Raw genomic sequence first — 24393 nt, forward strand, 5'->3', positions numbered from 1 at the left:
TGAAATTATGTACATCAGCCACATGAGACTGTATCTGCTTTCTCAAAGATCGGTTTCCTAGAAGGGGAGGCAATTAATGTTATGCAAAACTCAGCCTGCCTGGTAGATCCCATACTCTGACTGTGCAGCTCCCTCCACCAGCTCTGATTTGCAATGTTTTTCATTATCCCAGTTTGTTTGCCGTTTCTGTGTTTGTTACCTCCCATCTGCTCTCTCTGTCTCTTGTAAATCGGATCAAGCCTGATTCCCCTCACGTCAAACCACATGATCCCATAAAACATTCATCACCTCTCAATCCCTGATCCAGCTCCATAAAACATTCATCGATGCTTTTCCTCTCGCTGCTTTTCCCATACAGTACAGAGGCAGGCGAGGATCAGTGATTTCAGCAGTGTCTGACTCCCTGCACGCTGGAGCAGTGTGGGAAACACTGGGACATCTAATTAATAACACTTTTCTTTTTTTCTGCTGGGGGATTAAGTACTCGTTAGAGAAGCAGTTATGATTCTGCAAAATGAGGAACAAAAAATGGATACTTTGAATGGATTCTGTGCATAAACTGGGGAAGATTTTAAGATATTACATTTGCCCCTCCAAAGACTGAAGGAGACTGCTGAATGGGGAATTTTCTTTGCAAGATTTCGTTTTTGGAGTGTGATTAATTTTTTTTCTCAAGTTTGACATTTTCTAGGATTGTCGTTATTCAATTTTTCTTTCCCTATATTCCTGAGCCTGCACATTATAAAGCACCTAAAAATGAAGAGAATGCTTAATAAAGGTAGGGGGCTTTAATGTATAAGTAATGACTAGCTCTCTGCTTGTATCTGTTGGCGTTGATCATTGTGTAGGTGCAGTCTGTGTATTCGTGACTTCTTTGTACTGCCCATATTACTAATCTATAGAATGCTTGTTTGGATATATATAAACTGTACATATATTTTTTTATTCTTAGTATTTTGGATTATTCTAGTGGGATGTGTGTGTTGCATTATCTGTATTAGGGTTACTTACCAGATAAGGAGCATTATTCTGTTTGTTTACTTTTTCTGAAAATGACTCTCCCAAATATTTTGGTTTTGCAAAAGGTATATATATATATATGTATTTTATTTCATTGGTATTATTATTTTGTGTAGGAGACTCCCATGACTCTGTTAATGCAGAATTGCTACAGTGGTAAAATATAAACCTCATTTTTAAGATAAGGGTTGCTAAAATGTCATGTTGTGCCCTGCTCCACACAACTCTAGTGCAATCCAGAGCACAAAGTAGGTCAGGATTCCAGAAGGACGCTGGGCTTTTCCATTTGGGAGAGACGTTCTGTATCTTGCAGTCTATCTATCCCCTGGGTGCTTTTGCCTCCAGTCCCTTGCTTTATGTAGCATGATTAACTCGTTTTTATGTTTGATGATCCAGTCTGGGAATGAAATGATGCCATACAACACTTTACTGAACATAGACCATAGAGTGTAGGAGGAAGTGGCTTGCTCTGTGTCATGTCCTCTACGACTACTTTTAGCCATTTTTTTTTCAGTGTCACGCGAATTCGTGCTGTTCGGTGCTAAAAAACAAACACACTAGAACTTGTTAATAAACTGCCTTGTGTCTCATGCATAAAGATAAGGGAATGCTGAATATCAGATTTGCTTTATGCCTTTAACTGAAAGTGTTACTAAGAAAATCATTGTATATTTCATATTTATTTTTGAAATTCTGTATTCAATGGGGAAATGCGGTGCTAACAGCTGCCTTTGTCGGTATAATATATATATTTAATTTGGGAACCTGTCATATAGAAGAAGAACTGAATCTCATTTGCAGTATATATATATATATATATATATATATATATATATATATATATATATATATATATGTACAGTATATCCCCCAGATTTGCAGACTGAAACCTATTTCAGATTTGGTATCTCCCAGATATGGAGTTCTGCAATTTGTGGGTTATGCAATAGTCAGTATACTGTGGGGCTGCAGATTCAACCTGATTGATTATGCACAGGATAGACTGTGCACTCAGATGGATTCAAGAAGTCTGGACGGCTGTAATGTAAATGTGCTGCTTAAATAATAGAGCCAACATTGACACGTGCCTGAAAGTTGAATTTTGAAGATGAGAGAGAGACTGAGTTATACGATGACTTCAAGAATTCTATCTAAGCTGAGGTGTTGGGTAATTTATAACACAGTAGTGATATACATATATTTGGTGGGGAGGGAAGTATATTTATATACATATATAATTAGTTATAATAAGTGTAACAGAGATACAGTACATACATAGTATTACCCCTGAGATGAATATCAGAGGGGGGGTGTGTGAGTGAGTGAGTGAGTGCATGTGAGAGAGAGAGAGGCAGAGAAAGAGATAGAGTATGCACACCTTATCATGCAGCCCTTAATTGAGGCGTCAGCCTTTGCTGCCTATACAGTGGGCTTTGCTGAGAAAGGATGCTGCATGCTCCATTAAGGTTTTTTTAAATCTACCTTAAACTTGACTTTGCCTTTATTCATTCTTCTGAAAATTTGCAATGTAGCTGGAGCAATGTGCTTGCTATTTGATGGTGTTACTGAAAGAAGACACTAAACAAGGACTATACAACAAAATACACAAAGGTGTCATGGCTTTAATCTAATGAGTTGTTTTGAACTCATTTTTAGTGCTCTGTGTAGGTATAAATTGGTAACATGCTGTAAGGCTGTGGAAGCCTCAAGAACCTGCATTTAGGCCAAGAGCATTGTAGTCACCACCATTTAATACATGGAGGTGTTATTGGCGTCATTACACTATGGCCATCCATTTTAATGCAACTAATATCAGTACATCATTTTAGTAATGATGTGTTTTTTGATATTCATGAAAACATTTAGGGTCCAAAAGAGCATAAGACACCAAATGAAAATGAAAATAGGTACCACCTCATCTAAGGAACTACAACCCCCAACAACCCTTGCTAGTCCCACTGAGAGTGCAGAACATTTTGTTCATAATATTTTCTTAATACTAATTTTGTGTAACTCCCAAAGTTACTAGTTGCTCACTAACCCTGTTTGTGTATACAGCAACAAAACAGACTTATTAGGAATGCTTTCTGTCATGACTTGCATATAAATAACAATATGCTATGAATGCTGTGCACCCACACTGGCTTGCCTGACTTCATGTTACAATGCTTTCTATTGAACTTTAATTATGCAACATTTCATATTATTGATTTGTCATTTGTCTGTATGAAAAGGAAATGGGATGTCAGATTAACAGTACTGGGTGTTTGAGTTTATAAGTAAAGCTCTGTATTTTTACTGTATGTGTGAGCTAGAGCACAATGACAACATTTCCAGGCCTTATTTATCACTTTCTAAGTGCAAATGAAGTGCTGTACTAATAATAGTCTAAGGGAAGCCTCCTCATTTTAAACTTCAAGATGTTTCTCATGTTGCTGGGGTTTAAATGATGTTCTAGTTGCAGTAAGGCTTTATTTATCTTTCAGTTGAACACTATTTTGGATTCTGTAACCTGCTGTAGCATTATCAATAAGACAGCAAACAAACCCACTGCATGGGTAGTCTCCCTAGAGCATTTATTAGCAGATTGGTAGGCCCAGCATAGTAGGGGGACCCTGCCTTCCATCTTTGGGTTTCCTTCAAAGATTTAGTTCCCCAAAGCTCTCCACAGACACATTTTTCAATTGATTTATGATGTTTTATGATGGAACTAAATATTGTCTGTGGATTAATCAACCAAGCTACAAAAACAAACCAATCAATGGCCCAAATATCACTCATACGCCAACCAATAAATACACAGCCATATACAGTATGTATTGCATTTAATATACTTATCCAACAACGGACTTTTTACTATAAAAATGGAGCAGCATATTTGTATATATGGGCAGCCCCAGCCAGTTTACCATTAGACTTTAATTTTTTTTATAAATCCGTGCACACCTTCCCCTCAAAAGTATAAACTACAGTGAGCCACAGCTTTTTTACCCATCCGTAAATTTAGTGAAAATTTGAGCATTCTTATTTAATATTGGGGCACTGTGTGCTGTGTTTTAATGAAATTTATGAGCTTTGTGATAGCTATGTTTAGGGAAGTTGAATTTCTTTTGTAGACACTGAGTTGAATATGATGCAGCTTTGGGGACATGCTGGGCCCTATAATGTTCTTTGGAGAATCTGCAGACACTGATGCTATCTAGCACACCCAGACTTACATTTGCCTAAAATATGTCCACCATATTATTCCAATGACTATTGTGTTATTACTAGAGTAGGTAAAATGTGTGTATTGGAGGTTGGTTACCACTGTAGAGAATTTGGAATTAATTATATGTGGCTGCTATATTCTGCCTATATTCTCTATCTTAACTACAGTACATTACCATGTGGCCAATATAATCAATAACCAGCCTTCATCTTATTAAACCCCCAAAGAACCAAAAAATAGCATAATGTTTTACAAGCCATATGTTTGTGTACTGAGAGCTGCCTTAAGTGGGATCTATGCACGGGAGATGTCTGTACCATGTTGATAAATGGGCTCCATAGAGCAGCAATTGTACCTATTCCAAATATTATGCATTGGCTCCTCCCCCACCCTGGGAGCGTGACTTAATGGTGCCTTCCTCTTTGATGCGCTAGCGCGATGACACGCTGGCGCGCATGCGCATTGGACTGCGGCGCAAGACATTACTCACGTCACTCAAGGAAGAATCGGTTCGGTTGGGCCCAGGAGAGAGAGGACCTGCAGACTGTGCGTGCTGTAGTTCCTTGAAGTCACTTGCTGGGCTGCTGCTGGCAGAGGTACAGATGGGAGGGCTGCTGGTCCAGATGGGGGGGCTGCTGGCACAGATGGGGGGCTGCTGGTACAGATGGGGAGGCTGCTGGTACAGATGGGGGGCTGCTGGCAAATGTACATATGCTAATATGGGGGGGGGGCGCTGATTGGAACCCTTGCCTAGGGTGCCAAACTACCTTGGCCCGGCTCTGTAGCCAACAGCTGTGATTTTCAGTTAAACAAGCACTTATGGGCTATGCACTGAACAGTCATACTTTAAAAAATGCAGACCCTCAAGTTATTCCTGACTGTGTTTTTGGTTTTGTTTAACTTCAAGAAAAATATATTTATATACAAAGCCGCTGAAACAGCTCACTCACATAGAATATAATCATACAATATAATGAATGAGCGACAACATGAAACCTATGATTACCTTTCAATGAAATAGTAGTCAGGGCAACAATCTAATCCTTTTAGCTATAATAAATTACTTAGCTCCAGGACCTATAGACTTCGCTGGAATTTAGGTATTCAATTTAACTGGTTTCTCTGAAAAAGAAAATGTAAAGGTATATTTTGCTTACACAGGACCACTTAATGAAACTCTTCGATGGATATTAAATTTCAGTTCCAAATGAGCAACAGAAGCAATGTATCGCCTTGCTCAATGGTACATCTTCTTTTGTTTATTCTACCCTTTATTCAGAAAATAGGCTATACATCTCTCACAAAAAGCATTTTAAAGAATATCAGTTACATACATAGTCTTAAGCCACAATAAACATCAGAGGTAAGTCATATCTACTTCTCCTTGATCTCTGTATATTCATGTTCTAAATTGCCTGTTGCCAGAGGCGACTATCATTGAAATGAATTAAATTACAATTTGGAGAATTTTGTCCCCTTTTACAAAATGGCTAGTTGACTAAATTCTCAATATCAGCCCATGTATCATTACTTTTGTGATCTGTGTGTAACCATCTTTTATTTCTAGTCTAAACAAAGCCCCACCCTGTTTTTTATGTTCATTGGAATTTTAGAAATAAATTTTGTTCAGAGTTTGGTCTTGCAGGATCCCATGTATCTAATCCACCTAAGCCAGACTGATAACAGAATGTCCTGTTTATAAGTGAGCTCAATTTAGGTATGTTTTACTGTCATTATTTTTCTCTGCATATGTATCAGAGCAGCCATAATAATTTTCCTGATCTAGCATCAAGGCCATATTTATATATTAGGGATGCACCAAATCCACTATTTTGAATTCAGCCGAACCGAATCCGAATCCTAATTTGCATATGCAAATTAGGGGTGGGAAGGGGAAAACTTTTTTTACTTCCTTGTTTTGTGACAAAAAGTGACGCAATTTCCCTCCCTGCCCCTAATTTGCATATGCAAATTAGGATTCGGTTCAGCCGAGCAGAAGGATTCGGCCGAATTCTGCTGAAAAAGGCAGAATCCTGGCCGTATCCCGAACCGAATCCTGGATCAAATCTGCAACGTCACGTCTGCAAGCTGGGGGGAGCAGATAAGTCCAGTGCCTAGGATTGCCAAGGACCTAAATGTACTGCGTAGCATTCTACTTTCCAAAAGAACACAATCATGAAGCAGCCCAAAATACACAGTGCTGTTGATGTTTTTGGCGATTACGTCATTCAAGTAAGTCAACATGGTAGCTTCCCACACTTTATATACCTGTAAAATAGGCATATTCAGCAAACTGGTAATGTCCTCCCACTGTACTGTCTAAATGGAAATATATAGAAGATAAACTGCACGAACTTTCAATGAATTTACTTAGTACCTAATACAAATACTGGACCTATTATAGCTCAGTAGCTCTGCAGTGGCTGACTTTACAAAACAAGAATTACAGAGCAGATTGGACGCATGTGTACAGTAAATCAACTACAAGCCGCTAAACATCTTTTGAACATGAGGTTATGTAAACTAATTTGCGATCTGACATGCAACACTAGGTCAAATAACAAATAACTATGATCTGGGAAAGGGCTCTTTGTTTTAATCCAGAGAATTAAAACAACAGATGTCAAATGTAGAATAAAAACCCTTTACTGGGGGCACAACTTTTCGGGGGGATTTGCAGCCAAACTGCCTCACTTAGGCCAAGGGGCCGATTCATGAAGCTCGAGTGAAGGATTCGAATTAAAAAAACTTCGAATTTCAAAGTGTTTTTTGGGCTACTTCGACCATCGAATGGGCTACTTGGACCTTCGACTACGACTTCAAATCGAACGATTCGAACTAAAAATCGTTTGACTATTCGACCATTCGATAGTCGAAGTACTGCCTCTTTAAAAAAAACTTTGACCCCCTACTTCGGCAGCTAAAAGCTACCGAAGTCAATGTTAGCCTATGGGGAAGGTCCCCATAGGCTTGCCTTAGTTTTTTTGATCGAAGGATATTCCTTCGATCGTTGGATTTAAATCCTTCGAATCGTTCGATTCGAGGGATTTAATCGTTCGATCGAAGGAGTAATCCTTCGATCGTTCGATCATAGGATTTGCGCTAAATCCTTCGACTTCGATATTCGAAGTCGAAGGATTTTAGTTCCTAGTCGAAAATATCGAGGGTTAATTAACCCTCGATATTCGACCCTTCATACATCTGCCCCTAAGTGTTTGTGGTTTGGAAAACCAAACATAATATAGACACAAGGAAAAAAATAGTAGTATTATTACATTATCCCCAATAGAGAGCTCTGACAATTGGTTCTTTTGCAGTTTCCAACTAATTGCTAGAGCAATTGGGGTCGCTGACAGACCTGGACCTGAAAATAGCCCTCGCAATGAGAGAGCAGGAGGGTGGGTCAAAAAATGTGACTGCTACACTAATAGCATGACACTTGACAGCATATAACATATATAACAGGTTACTGTATGCAGGTAGGATAAAGGAGCATAAGCATCATTTGGTGAGTATATATGAAAGCAAGAACATATTGGTTCAAAAAGATCCCAAAGCACTGGTGTATGCAAATTTTCTGCTTTTAAATGCATTATAGATAGCATGGAAAGCCTGCTCTCCAAAATGAACACAATGTAATACTAGTTAGAAGGAAAAACTGCTTTGCCTTTATAGATTTCCACAAAGTTTAAAATCACTTACAGTACATTAGACAAATCCATTCAAAATTATGTGTGACTGTAAATTTGCATTATGCATGAAAAATGGTTTAGTAAATGGAAATAATGCACATCATGTCAAAGCACTTGATTTTCATATTGAAATTAATCAATCTTTCTTATTTGTATTGCCATCTTTTAGATTGTTTGTGGATTAGTCCACAAAGCTATATTGTGTGAAAATCCCACTGGCATTCTTTATCAATTTCTTTGGCCATTGAAGGCACCTAGTGTTTCCAGGTTTATATAGTACAAAAGAAATGTGTTCTGTATACTGTTTTTCCTTATTATTATCACTGTTTGATGCAATAAAAACCCAAACAATGATTCCATAAATTGGATTCAATTACATAGTAATACATTTTCACCAGCAAGTAAAATAACAAGGATGTGAGAATGCAGTATGGTTGTTAGTAAGTATGCATTATTTCATTAAAACTGCAACCTTCATTTGATGTTTACAATCTCCTGGATAAAGTAAAGAATTTATTATCATTCCTTGCATGCCTTTCTCATTACGCCTAATGATTGCTTAACAATGATCACAGATCTAATGAACAGTCATTGCCTGGTAAAGGTAAAGTTTACTGTTATGTTACTGTAAAAATGTTCAGGGCAGAAAAAGTTAGAGATATGGGAGATACAGATTTTATGAAAGGAAAAGAATTTAGGGAAATGGATATCCATTATCTAGAAACCTGGAATCCAGAAAGCTATGAATTTACGGAAAAGCTGTCTCCCATGGGGCAAATTCACTAAAGTGCAAAGCGGCTAACGATAGCGCAAAGTCGCCAGTGTGACGTCATTTCATTACTTGGCCAATTTACTAACAGGTGCTGGCGTAAATTCGCTAGCGAAGTGGACCTACTCTAGCGCTACTTCGCACCCTTACACCAGGCAAAGTTGCGCTATGGCGAAGGGACATAACTACGCTAATTCGCTACTTGAACATTTTACTGGATATTACCTCTTGCTCCAGACTTGACTTCGCCACCTCAGACCAGGTGAAGTTCAATAGAGTAGATAAGGCCTGCTTCAAACGCTGGCATCTTCTACTTTTTTAAGGGTGATAGTCTGAAAAAGACCGTAAATTTCCTAACATATGGCACCTAAATTAACAGTGAACACATGTATAGGGCAAAATAACAACTCTGTTTTATTCTATAAAGCTTTCCCAGGCTTGTGTAGTGTAATGTACTTGCTGCTACATATACGTCCATTGTACTTTAACTTGGCGTCGTATGCAAATTAGGCATCGCTATCTTAACTCCGCTTTGCTTGACGAATTAACGCTAGTGCAACCTCGCTACCTTTTGCCTCCCTGAGTGCAACATCGGATTTTAGTGAATTAGGTGCGCCCTGGCAAAGTGTGGTGAAGCCAACGCTGGCGCAGCTTCCGAGGTAAGTAAATTTGCCCCCATGACTCCATTTTATCCAAATAATCCCATTTTTAAAAAATTATTCCCTTTTTCTCTGTAATAATAAAACAGTACCTTGTACATAATCCAAACTAAAATATAATTAATCCTTATTGGAAGAAGAACAGATTGGGATTGTTTAATGTTAACCTTATTTACTAGTAGATTTAAGGTATGATGATCCAAATTACGGAAATATTCCTTAAAATAATAATATTCTGTATAACAGGTCTCATACCTGTACTATTAGAGAGCAGAGACAAGTATTGACATGAGAAATTGTCTCTAGTTTGTTTGAAGGTGGAGGAAACTACCTGTACATGGAACTAAACAAGTTTAGGCTCTAATGGGCTTCTTTCCACAGGGGCAGGCAAGTGAAGCTGGGAAATACAGTCTGCTGTCAGAGCCATCCTCTGGGGCCTCATGCATTAGGACATTGGATAACCCTATGATAAGGACACTATTTTTATTTGATATATTTAGCACAGACAGGCATAATATCCACTTTAACATTATTTGCAGGGTACATTGCCATGGTTTGAAGACCAGTGCCTGCCTGCACTGTTTCTTAAAAGGATCACGACGAGCATTTTTGAAGGTGCCTTGCAGAAAATGGTGGTTGGGGAATTCAAAAAAATCCAATGGAAAGATAGGCTTCAGAGTGCTTCAGACAAGCGAGACCAAATGCGCAGCTGGAAGTAACAAGACTTTGGAAATAGTATTCTTTAAAATTAGAAGGAAATTTAGATTATGAATATTTGATTATGGCTAATGTGGTGGAAATGGGAATCATCTGCATACACATATACACTGTTATTGCTAGTGGAAAGCCATCAGGGAAAGTAGGGTCTTCTCCACTGCATCCACTACTTCCTTTATTTTCTAACTACACTTTTTTACCAACTTATGATTCTCAAATATCTCTTATCAATGTTTCTCTCTTGTCAAGTTTCTTGTCTGTTCTGTCCTTCTCTTTCCATTTCCCTTCTCTTTACTGTTCTATCTTCCATATTTTTTCTGTTTTAATTTCCTTTTTTCTTCTCTTTTCTCACCTCTTTTGTCACTTTCCTTGAGCAAACCATGTACTCACTATCCATCCATGTTCTTACTTTTTATATTAACATCCCCAGTCAGTGTGTTCTCTACACACAAGAACGATGTTACCACCATCTTTGAGGTCAATAGGCATTACTTGCACACAATTTTCATAATGAACTACGTACATCTACTTGGAAGTTCACACAATGAATGCACCTATTTTAACTGCAGCTAAAACTGAGTTGTTTTCTCAAATGAGTCCTGTGTTCTCAAATGGAATTTCTTCACCTGCATTGCATTTGATTAAAGATTATGTTGACTCAAACCTTATTAAGATTCCCACTTGGAAAAAAGATTTGCAAGTAATTTTTAGCAAGATATTTACTATTATGTGACTTATTGTTACTTTTTTTTTTAACTACAATTGCCTTTGCACTACAGGCATCTCTAGTGAATCGAAAAACTATTAAAAGAGCAGAACACCTTCACAAAGATTTTATTTTCAAATACTACACTCCAAATTATTGTTTTTTTTTTATTAAGTTTTACAGTTTTTTCGAAAATGTAAATTTCAGAAGAAAATGTGTTTTATCTTCCTTCTCTAATGCTTCCCAGTAGCAGCTCAGTGAACCAGACCAATCTAAACTGTTACAGTTTAATACATTAGCCCCTACTGAGCATTCAATAGGAGCTTTACTAAAGTCTGCAAAAGGGCAACTGTTATAACTGATATATTATTTGTGGGCAGTTCTCTAAAGCTTCTAGGAAACGTATCAGATATTTAAAGTTTCAGCTGTCAATTTAGTTTACAGATCTTGTACTATATGGAGGAAAACTTAACAATTTCAAAATTTTAGAACGTTTTTAGAAAATAGCAACTAAAAAATGTCACTATATGTGGTATACTATAAGTTGTATAAGGTAGACTGCCCCTTTAAATTTAGTGAGGCTAAGTATTGGAGAGGATTATACTGCACAACAGAATTATTTGTATTGCACTAGTGTTATATAATTTTTTTTAACTATGTCCTTTTTAGACCATGTATATGGTGTCCTCTGTCTGAGAATAGGCTTCCGTGGGGTTTTTGCCTTCTTCTGGATAAAGTAGCTGTTAGACATAAAAGGTTGTACTACTTCATACTTCGCTCTCTACAAACTTTTCTGAGATTATGTCTATGGGTAGCGTTTGTTATCTTGAGTACATAAAAACCAGCAGTTTCCCTCTACCACAAGGAATGTAGAATATCCAGTATAGACTTAATTCCCTACTGGGTACAGGAATAACTTCTCAATCAGTCACCTGTCTTTCATACTTGTTAAGTGCTAATACCAGAAGTAAGACTGAGCCCAACAGAGCTACAATTCTTGTGCCTGAGTTATATGTGGTTGCTTTGCAATCAACTAAAATAAGCCTCCCCTTTTCATCCCTTGTGATGCTACAGCCATATTGTTTTTTTTGTTCTGTCCTTTACAATCAAAAGAACACATATTTTAACCAGATTAGAAGGATTTTTTCACTTGCAGTGCATGGTACAGGTAAATGGTGCTATCCTTTCAGTCTTACACTAGGTGGCTGTCTTGCCATTTTTCTCGTGATAAGCAAGTTATGATTTCGAAAAATAATACAATTCATTATAAGGTAAAAATAAAAACCGCCTGCACAGTGAAAATGTAATAACCCACATAATTTTTCAGATCAAAACAATCTGTGGAAATATCACTTCATCCTTACTATTTTGCAAGTCCCCACCCCCACATGCACACTGTTGTTACTTCCAATTTTAGCAGAAATACATGCAGCTAATTGGTTTGATAGTCTAAGCATATTTGGAGGATCTTATATGCTAATAAGATTTCATTTTTATACCTGCAGGTTTTTCCACATTGCTACAATGTATTTTAACTCACAGGTTGAGCAGACTTGTTATTGATATGGCACAGCACACTGACAGTATTCACCCAGTGTGTAAAAGCATGTGCATATCAGTATGGTTTTCTCCATTTCTGTACAACAAAAGAGGTTTGCTGGCCAGCAATAGAGAAAGAGGAAATACATTTATACCACACATACAGGCTGACAAAATAAATTACTGTGCATATCCTAACAGGCCCTTCATATATTTTTAAATATAAAATGTCCAGAATCCACATTTCTTTTATACAGTACAGTAACATCTGGAGGTCTACAGGCTACCCACTAAAAGTACAAGTTTATCCTTATCAGGTGGGGGCTGATATTGCCAAAAAAAAAACATTTTTCAAAATACACAGAAGATTGAAGTTACAATATTATCACTCCTGAGACTGAGGAGTATCAGGTTGCATTCTGTGACACCAGGGATGTTATTCTTCCTTCAGGGATCCTCAACATTTTTCCCCAATGAGCCACCTTCAAATGTAAAAAGAGTGGCAGAGCATCACCGGTGTAAAATAAAGTTTATAGAGAGCTCCAAATAAGGGCATTGATTCACTATTTGGTAGCACCATGTGACTGGCAGACTACAGAAGGCTCTGTTTAGTAGTATTTGTGCCTTTAATATATTTCCTTCAAAATGACCAATTCTGCTGTATAGACAAGACAATACTTTTAAGTTCTATCACTTACTATCTTCAATCTACATATAAATTACACCCACAAACAGAAATGCAGTTACAGTAAATAGTTGCAATACATAAAGCTGAATCAAGAAATCAAGAATTAAGTTTTGCATTAAATAGTTCATGTTATTTCCACTTTCTTTAAAACTGTACATTTTGTACATTGAGAAGAATAGGAGGAGATGAAACATGTCTGTGTAAGTCGTACACCATATCTGTGGTGGTAACAAAGGACTATATATATATATATATGTATATATATATATATATATATATATATATATATATATATATATATATATAGATATATATATATATATACACATGTGTGGTCAGAATTATTTTTGGATGTGATGCGCACCGACTAAATATCATTGTTTTCCTACATTGGAATTAGACATTGAGTTTTCCAGAATAGGAGGAGTAACTAAACAAGCTAAACAGAGAAATTATAATATTGAGTTCTACAGAATAGGAGGAGTGACTCAATAAGCTAAACAGAGCAATTATAATATTGAGTTCTACAGAATAGGAGGAGTGGTAAATTAAGCCACAGCGCTAACAGGCTGAAATCAGGTTTGTTTCCTGTATCAACTCTCTGACCATACGCAATTATTTTGCTCAAAGCACCTATAGTGTAACATCAAAGAAGACAGATATTTATTTGCTGGAAACCATTAGCGTTCAAGTATTGTATTGCACACTGTATTACACATCTTGTTATGATGATGGCATTTTAAAAAACCGTTGTGTGGAGTTACCATGTGATGTGGTTTAAAAAGTTTTCTTGGACATTTAATCATATTAATAACCAAATACAGGCAACAAAGATAAAGATCATTTTATCTACTGTATGTTCACATGAATGCATATGGTTCATAACAGTGTTCCTTAGTAGTTATATGCTTTATTGCATATCTCCTATATTAAATCATTATAATACACAAGCTCCATGAATACCCTGTAAACTATATCCTATAAACATTGCTAAGTGATGTCATCAGGTTTAATCCGTGCATGGTGTAATTTGTGTCATACAACTCACTGAAAGTTGTAATGTACCCCCTGTTATAAACATGAGGATATTATTTCACCATGGAGTACCGTGGCCTGTATAAAAGCACTCAGCCTTTGGCCTCATGCCTTTATTTGGTCATGGAACAACCTGGTTACTTATAATTAGGAATGAACCAAATCTAAACCATTTTAGCATGATTCAGCTGAATCCAAGAGCCTAGCTGAATCTGAACCTTATATAATGTTAAAAATTTGCTGCGCAAGCAGGATCACTTTTCGCCAGGTGCCAGGAATTGTCTATGCTGTTGAGGGTTCGGATTCGGTTCTGTATTCGACTGAATTAATGCCCAAGGATTTGGGGGTTCCACCAAATCCCCACAAGATGAGTTATTTATCCCTACTTATAATATCCCTGTATAAACAGACTGGAAAATGTATGCCTATTAGCAGTGCTTAGTGATGTCATCAGTTATACTTCATGTTAAGAGATGTCACTTGCATCACATTTCTACTGTATTTATCATTTATCTCTCTGGACAGCAAAAGTGTCAGTTACTGTATTTTTATAGCCCATAAGAAGTAATGCATGGGACATAGTTTATTATTCAGTGCTTTTCCTGCTACAGTATTGTACATGTGCTGGTGCCTGTGTATCTGTTACAACTGAGCCTGACTGCTGACATTGCACTGTACAGGTATGAGACCTGTTATGCAGAATGCTCGGGACCTGGTGTTTTCCGGATAATGGATTTTTCCTTAATTTGAATTTTTATACCTTGTCTACTAGAAAATCATGTAAACATTAAATAAACCCAATAAACTGGTTTTGCTTCAAGTAAGAATTAATTATATCTTAGTTTGGATCAAGTACAAGGTACTGTTTTATTATTACAGAGAAAAAGGAAATACATTTTAAAAATTTGGCTTGTTTGATTATAATGGAGTCTATGGGAGATGGGTTTCCGGATAACGGATCCCATACCTGTACTTGTATACATATTATAAGCATGCTCTGAAGGCAGGACATTAGAATAAATCACAGAATGATATATACAACAATTACCATGGCGGTTGAACTCATGGGCTGAAAATTTCCAATTTTTCCCTAAAAGTATTTTAGTTGCATGCATATACTACATATTCTGAGTTCATTTCTGTTTGCTTGCTAAAAGACTAAATACACAATGTTATGTACCGCTATATGGAATACATTACAAAATGTGTTTGTACTAGTGATTCATGTAGTTTTGCTACTGAAGATCTTGTAGATTCAACTAGTCGACACAGCAGAAATAAAGGAATGAAACACCATATTATGACACCCATGCTGTTCCACAGATATAATGGAGTTTGATAAGTGGCATAAATGAGATGGACAATACATTTGCACATTTCATTTTCACGTTAGTCTTTATTATTGTACTGTATTTTCAAGTAAGAAAACAGAAAATTATATATTCTGGTCGTTTCTTATATTTTTTTTTGATGAAAGGCCATGTGTTCTCCATTAAAAGGAATCCAATAACCTTTATCTTTGAAAAAAAATGTCAATAAAATAAATGCTGTAACCTGTATATTTTACCCTATAAGCCTTGTGGCTAAAAACTACCTTGAAGATAAATTCATCCCTTTCACATTGATTTCAATGGCATCAAAAGCCCCTGAACACATGTAAACTCTGCACTGTGCTTAGAGTCTGTGTGTATATCCGAATTGTTTACCAGCAGCTTTCTGCAGTTTATCAGAAATGTAACAAAAATCTCATCTACAAAGAGACATTTTGACCTTGTGCCAGCTCAATGGATAGCTTCGCTAGCTGTGTGTATCACTATACCCGTTGATTTCCAGTATCTGTGTTACAGGAACTCTTTGTGGCTGAGAGTAAGTAAAACTTGTAAAACTTATAGCTACTGCATAAAGCTGGTGCTTGCTCAAAAATATACCTGCTAAATGTTCACAAAGGGTGTTAATCTCTTAATGCCAATTCCAGCAACTAAAAAAATTAGTCTTATCCCCAAAAGGAGTAATGAAATAGCTGGTAAAATCCCTGGTGCAAATTCACCCTCTGTAGTTCTGTAGCCTCTGACTCTTTTTATTACGTTTCCACACTAATATAAAATGTACCAGGGGACTGCCATTATTCAAATGCTACTGCAAATGAAAGTCAATCCTGATAGGTCTGCACTACCACTTGTTATATGTTATTTTGCTGGCAGGCAAATGTTTCCATAGGCTAAAGTACCACTAACTATAATTTGTGCAACAAAAACAACAAAAACATTGAAATACAATAATGTTTGAAGATTTTATTTAAAATGCTAGCACCACCATTTAGTCACTTCTATGATACTGTAGAATCCAGAAATATAGAATTTATGGCTCCCTCAAATATTGTCTGTGCTGTAGCGTTTCCCAGGGTTATCAATACAGCGAAGTTAACATCATCATCTGTAACAAATCATAAAATATATTTTAAAAATGTTTAGAACTGTGTTTAGGTGGATTATCTTCAAAACACTTTATACAATACATTATAGATCACACTATAGGGTAGTCCAGATTCAATACCTTAAATTTCTGACATGATCTAATTTTTTTTCATCCACAATTACCCTGTTTTTAATTTGTTTTGTAGAGATTTAGAACCTGAAAATGTTTTCATATGAATTATAATGAAACAGAAAAGTTTTTTTAAAAAATATGAATCATTACAATATTGAAACATTGATAGAAGACTAAATCAGACCAATGATTCATACATAAATATATTTTTCTTCTTTTATGGGGTTCAGTCATTTGACAAAATAAACATTTATTATAAGCTTCAGCATAGTGAAGATGTATTAGAGCTCACTCTATTAAAATTACTACAAATTCTGTCTCTCTACATGCAGAATTTGTTTAAAGGGCAGTTATTTTGCTAGATTTTGTTTGTACTGGAATCAGTTATTTGAGTGAGCTCTAATTCATTTGCTAGGAAATGGCGCCCCTCCTATAAGATATACTGGATCATTCATCTGACACCCAACTGCTGCATGAAGTCAAAATGAAGAGAAACAGATGCTGAAAGAGGGATAGTGAATATAAACTTGATTATTTCAGAAACAATGAAGAATTTTTAAGTGATAATTTTTAGAACGTTTCTTACTTACAGTATGTGGAAGCTTATATTCAATTTTCATTTTCACAATAGTCATCATTGACATCATTGTAGCCCTTTTATATTGTACACACAGAGATCGGCTGTCTGGTGGCAACATATTAGGTTAAGACAAGCTAAAGCTAAACAATCATAAATAATTAAAAATGTCACAATATTCCCAATAATTGACATTTCACACACACATATTTAAGAAAAGTGGCTTTAATGCTTGAAGAAAAATTAAAATGTAATATATGCTTCATCATACTGAACAAATCTTCTAATTATAATCAATTAAAAATTCTGAACCCCTTAATTGATTGAAATAATTAAGTTACTTCTCGCTGTTCTCCTTTCAGCATCTGCAGAATTTGTGCCAAAGTCGGTTATTTTGATAGTTTGTTTGTGATGGAATCAGTCTAGGGTGTCCCCTAGAAAAGATATTGGATCTAACTGTCATTGAAAATCTGACACCCAACTCCTGCATGAAGACAGAGAGATGGTTAATGAAGATACACTTGATTATTCCAACAACTATACATAATTTTTCAATGATTACATTTAGAAAGTTTCTTATTTCATTGCGATGAAGTTGATATTACATTTTAATGTTCATAATAGTTTCCATTTAAACTATTAGAGGGCTCATTTGCCATGCCCCCTCTGATGCAATCTTCCTTAATAAACATGATCCACTGACCCTTAAGTTCACAGCAACCACTGAAAACCAACACACAACAAATAAAGTACCGTATTTACAAAATGTTGCATAAAAGTGAAGCGATATTTGTAATTGCAGTGGTGCTTTAATGATAATGGCAAACTGGCTGGATTAAGAGTATTTGAGCACATCCCAAAGAAAGCAAGTGCTCAATCATGCCCCTATATACTGGCACTAAAATAACCTGACAAGCATCTATGCCAGTACTTGTCATACAATATTTGCCTGAAAAACTGTATTGGCACATTTCCATCTACTATTGCCTGGGAAGCATTGGCACAAGTACATTTCAGGCAATGTCAGTGTAAGTCAAAGGTTATATTAAGAGTATTTTGACACCAAATTTTCAGGGTACTTAAAAACACACCTTTCAAAGTTTCATACAGCTCCACGTGTGTAAGTCAAAGGTTATATTAAGAGTATTTTGACACCAGATTTTCAGGGTACTTAAAAACACACCTTTCAAAGTTTCATACAGCTCCACTGTGCCATGTGCCTCACTGTAAATGTGTGGGTGTACATATAATAATAAATATAAGATAAGTTGAGTTTTGCTTTCTGTGCAGTTGTCATAAATAATGAGTAGAGAGAGAGAGAGAGTGCTGTGTGCAAACATGATAACTTGTAACTGTCAGACTGTCACTTATCAGTAAAGCAACTCTCCATTAATTCATAAAAACAGATTGACAACCTGAAATCATGAACAAGCAGCTAAAAACCATAGGCGTAAAGGCAACTTATTATTACACTATACTTAATTTAGATATATGCAGCACATATATAATATTATTATTATTAACATGTATTTATATAGCGCCAACATATTGCGTAGCACTGTAAAGTAAATGTGATTATACAACTACATCACATGAATTACATACATAGAATATATGGAGTAACAAACATCACAATCAATACAGGTACAAAAAGGTGAGGAAGGCCCTATGCATAGGCATACAGTCTAAAGGGAAGGGAGTAATACACAAGGTGTGGGAGTGGGCAAGATCGAATTAAGTGGGTGAGAAATGTGGTATTGCGTTTGGTAGTTAAGCAGAGTGAGGGTAGGCTTCTCGAAAGAAGTGCGTTTTCAGAGATTTCTTGAAAGTAGAAAGGTTGGGAGAAAGTCGGACAGACCGTGGGAGAGCGTTCCAGAGGAGGGGTGCAGCCCTTGCAAAGTCTTGAATGCGAGCATGTGAGGAGGTAATGAGAGAAGAGTTGAGTAGCAGGTCAGTAGAGGAGCGTAGTAAGCGAGTGGGTGAGTATATAGAGATGAGTTTAGAGATGTAGGGTGGGGCAGAGTTATGAAGTGCTTTGAAAGTCAGTGTCATTAATTTGAATTTGATTCTGAAAGGTAACGGAAGCCAGTGCAGGGATTGACAGAATGGCGAGGCAGAGGAGGAGCGGTTGCTGAGGTGTATGAGCCTCGCAGCAGTGTTCATTATGGACTGGAGAGGTGACAGTCTCTGGAGGGGGAGGCCAATTAAAAGAGAGTTACAGTAGTCTAGACGCGATATGATGAGAGAGTGAATAAGAATTTTGGCAGCGTCTTGGGTGATAAATGATCGTATTTTGGATATGTTCCTTAGGTGGAAGTGACAAGATTTAATAAGTGACTGGATATGAGGAGTGAATGACAGGGCAGAATCTAGGATAACCCCAAGGCACCGGGCCTGGGGAGAGGGGGTGATAGTGGAATTGTTAACTATGATGGATACTTCGGGGATGCTACTGGTGTTAGTTGGAGGAAAGAGAACCATTTCAGTTTTAGAGAGGTTTAATTTAAGGTAGCGTTGTGACATCCAGGTAGAGATAGCGGACAGGCAGGAGGAGACGCGAGTTAGTTAATAAACTGTATTTCCCTGGCATTGATATCTCACAAAATGAAACCTTGTAAAAAAGTTAGTGTTATCAGTGTATTATTTTTTTTTTTTATTGGAGATATATCGGGTTACAGGATAAAGGCAGTGCATATGCCAAGCTTTAAGAAATTCGTATAGATTTTGGCGAGGGATTGAGATAGATGTTATTCTTTACTGTGATTTATACATTTTATTATATAACAATATTTATTTATGACTTAAAAGAGAAGGAAAGTCTGTTTGCATTTGGGAGTGCCAAATTTTAGGCACCCCAAGTGATTGTATTCACTTACCTGAAACCCCGGGCCAGTGCTCCTATCAGCAGAAAACTGCACCTGCCTGGGGTTATACCAGCGAGCACCACGGAGAGATCTTCTTCCTGCTTCCTCTTCCTTCGCGCGGTTGTGCATGCGCAGTAGAACGAAAAGCCGAACTTTAACTAAAAAGTCGGCTGTTTCATTCTACTGCGCATGCGTCTGCCCCGGGAAATTTAAAGAAAGAGCAAGCCAGAAGAAGATCGCTCCGTGGTGCTCGCTAGAAAAACCCCAGCCGGTACAGTTTTCTGCTGATAGGAGCACCGGTCAGGTAAGTCAATACAATCACTTGGGGGCACCCCAAGTTCAAACAGACTTTCCTTCTCCTTTAACTCATTGGCTTCCTGTATTTTTTTTTGTCATATCTTAGGGCAGGAGTGCCCATACTAACCCATACTAATGCTAGGTCTACTTTTTATTTTTATAAATAAAATGTTTTATGAATGTGTGCTTAAAATTGTGGATTATACGAATACTTTCACAATTTATTAAACAAAAAAAATTATAAAAGACTAATTTTTAAAATGGTAAAATTTTACCACTTTAAAGCTGTTGAGGTCATATAGAGGTCAATGGGATGTATCCTTTACCAATTGTAAAATCTTTCTTTAATTCAAGCTTATTGAGGGTTTTTTTTTCATTAGTATTTGCTGGAAAAAATTGAGAATTTTGAGGTTTTCATATTAGCATTAATATTATCTCCTTGTTTTTATTCATTTGTGCTTAGGCTGTTTTAATGAATTACTTATCATTTATTGGTTTTAGAGAAAATACGTTTTTTCATGGTTTCTAAAACCACAAAAATCAGAATATTGATATATGGCCCTCCCAATATTTTTATTCTTAAATCATACAGAGATAGTTTATCATTCATATGAGCCCTAGCCCCTAAAACACACATGCCAGGGTCACATTTATTTGGAACTAATCAACCCACCTAAGGAAAAGTAGGAAGATAATACTTGTGCAACTACATAGAGGACATATAGGGGCAGATTTATGAAGGGTCGAATTTAAAGTTCAGGGGAGTTATTTAAAACTCCCATAAACTCCCATGAACTCGAAATTCAACCAATTGCCATTTGTTAAAAAAAAATCTAATTTTATAAACTCGGATGAATATGATAGACCCACAAATTCGAATCGAATTCGATTCCAGTTTTTAAAACTCGATTTGAGGTTTTTTTCTCTGAACAAAACTTGAATATCAGGAAGGCTGCAAACAACTCCAAATTGATCCCAGGACTTCTTCCATAGGCTAAAACAGTAGTTTGGCAGGTTTAAGGTGGCGAATAGTCGAATTTGAGTTCTTAACGGGGCAATGTGTGATAAATTTCCAAAATCTAATTAAAATTTTTTAAAAAAACTCAAATCAAATTTTAATAATTCCCTAGTGAAATTTGACAGTTTTGGCCATAAAAAGCTTGAAAATTCTAATTTTCACTTTGAACCTTGAGAAATCTGCAGATTTTGACTTAGAAAGTGACTTAATTAGGAACAAACGTATGATCTGGCAGCAATGCTAAGATATACTGTATACAGCCCACAGTGGTTGAAGAGGTAAATCTGATATCAAAAGGATTTATTGTCTATATGCTTTACTTGTCAAAAATATATTCATATATCACTAGTTTTATTTTTCTGTCTGTGGGTAGTCTGAGTAAAGACAAATGTTACACTTAAGAAATATAGCATTGGTTTAAAAAACAGCGAATGTAATTTAAAGCTAAGTATGAAAATATAAAACCCACTATACGTATAGTATTCTTACTTCTATCCCAACTCAGACAGTTATATTGCGGAAGGAAAGTTACAGGACTGACCCTCAGATATCTTGCTTTTCAATGTTCCCTCTATGCTGTACATGTGTATGTACAAGCTATCAATCAAATTAATTATATTTATATACTGGGATTGTGATGGCCAGTTAAGGGGCCATAGTTAACAGGAGAAAAGCCCCCAGTTCTAAGGACACTTAACAAAATCAAAGAAAAGACATTCCGTAACTCATACATCCATAAAACTTTCTTTTTATTCAAAAATCATATTAAAAGAAAAACAAACACACAGCCCCCATGGTATTCTGCCTTACGCATTTCATACCCTCTGGTACTCAATCATAGGATTGAGAAGGTGGAATATCATAGGGTCTGTATGTTTGTTATTCTTTTTATATCATTTAGTTTTATGGATGTATGAGTTACAGGATGCCTTTTCTTTAATTTTGTATTCAAACTATGACATGTATACAAAATATGACCACACAAGAAATTGCATACTTCAATTGTCCATACTTCAGTATTTGCTCACATCCGACCAACTGTGCTCACATAGGATCACAAAATAGCTCTTTTTGAGTGATACTTTTTTTAAAGTAATGTACGAGTTCAAATATAAATTATTATTATTTTCTCTCTATTGTGATGGCTTTTGGTATTCTGACAAATTCTTAATATGGGCAGGTTGGGCTCGGCTACCAGCACAATGTATCAGTATGGCAAAGACTGCCAGATTTTCTCAAGATTTTCTCAAGAGCTCAAATGCCAAATCAATACAGTTCTTGAATTCTCTCACAAAAATAACTTGGTTGCTATTGTGTGCTCTGAATAAATACATCATTTTATCGATCTGCTACTTGAGCTCAGAATAAGCCAAAACATTCAGCTGGATTGTGGGAGTATTTGCTAATATTCTAAATATAAATATAATTATCGGGGGATTTGTTTTCAAAAACTATTATTTAGTTTGGGGTTTCTTTGATGTGTTTTATGTTATTTATTATAAAGATATCTAGTATTTGAAAAATGACCTGTTGTATCTATGTATGTTGTGTTGTTAAGTGTGTCTGCTAACAATGCATCTTCATTTTTAAACAAAAATCCAATGGTAGGAGAAGTTATGACATTAGGTTTCATATTACCATTACCATTATATGTTTGTGTATGTATATGGTAACTAGAGATGTCGCGAACTGTTCGCCGGCGAACTTGTTCGCGCGAACATCGGGTGTTCGCGCTCGCCGGAAGTTCGCGAACGTCGCGCGACGTTCGCCATTTTGGGTTCGCCATTGTTGGCGCTTTTTTTTGCCCTCTCACCCCAGACCAGCAGGTACGTGGCAGCCAATCAGGAAGCTCTCCCCTGGACCACTCCCCTTCCCTATAAAAACCGAAGCCCTGCAGCGTTTTTTCACTCTGCCTGTGTGTGCTGAAGAGATAGTGTAGGGAGAGAGCTGCTGCCTGTTAGTGATTTCAGGGACAGTTGAAAGTTTGCTGGCTAGTAATCGTTTTGATACTGCTCTGTTATTGGAGGGACAGAAGTCTGCAGGGGTTTGAGGGACATTTTAGCTTAGGTAGCTTTGCTGGCTAGTAATCTACCTTCTACTGCAGTGCTCTGTATGTAGCTGCAGTGGGCAGCTGTCCTGCTTCTGATCTCATCTGCTGACTGCTGCAATAACAGTAGTCCTTGTAAGGACTGCTTTTATTTATTTTTTGTTGTTTTACTACTACTACTACTACTACTACTATAAGAGCCCAGTGCTATTAGTCTAGCAGTGTTGGGGAGTGGGACTGGTGTGCTAATCTGCTGCTCCTAGTAGTTCAGCAGCACCAACTTTAATTTTTTTTTTTAATATTCATTTTTTTTTTATTTTACTTTTTTTTATTTTACTACCGCTGTAGTAGTGTATAAGTTGACCTTTTAGGCATTATTTGCCCTGTAGGCATTATTTGCACACTGTTTTCTTCAACCCGCCATCGAGCTGTGTGACCTTGTTCACATTCTGTCTAAATATCCATAATATTACCGTCTCCAGAAAAAACACCGGAGTCACTTTTTTCAAGCAGCATTCATATATTTTACGTAATCCGTATCCACCGCTGTAGTAGTGTATACGTTGACCTTGTAGGCATTGTTTGCCCAGTTTTTTTGGCCACAGCCACTGAAGCACAGAGGCCAGAAAAAATATGCCATATAAATGCTGAAAATAGTCATTTTTTGCCATACGTTGACTCAACGTATATGGCAAAAAATGACTATTTTCAGCATTTATGTGGCATATTTTTTCTGGCAACTGTGCTTCAGTGGCTGCAACCAAAAAAACTGGGCAAACAATGTCTACAAGGTCAACGTATGGCGAAAAATTACTATTTTCAGCATTTATATGGCATATTTTTTCTGGCAACTGTGCTTCAGTGGCTGCGTCCAAAAAAACTGGGCAAACAATGCCTACAAGGTCAACGTATGGCAGTTGTTTAAAGAGAACAGTAGATTACTAGCCAGCAAAGCTACCTAAGCTAAAATGTCCCTCAAATCCCTGCAGACTTCTGTCCCTCCAATA

General features: G+C 36.7%; 1 protein-coding gene across 1 annotated transcript in view; it reads left to right on the forward strand.

Annotated features, from left to right (window-relative positions):
• Positions 1–371: 371 nt before the first annotated feature.
• Positions 372–24393, forward strand: part of rtn4r.S (reticulon 4 receptor S homeolog) — a 123068-nt gene continuing 99046 nt past the window's right edge. The window contains exon 1 of the mRNA XM_041580267.1: positions 372–778. Within this exon, the coding sequence (XP_041436201.1) occupies positions 757–778 (22 nt within the window). The 5' untranslated portion in view covers positions 372–756. The remainder of the gene's footprint in view (positions 779–24393) is intronic.

Source organism: Xenopus laevis, chromosome 1S (genome assembly GCF_017654675.1).
Source record: "Xenopus laevis strain J_2021 chromosome 1S, Xenopus_laevis_v10.1, whole genome shotgun sequence".
In the NCBI taxonomy this organism is placed as follows: Eukaryota; Metazoa; Chordata; class Amphibia; order Anura; family Pipidae; genus Xenopus; species Xenopus laevis.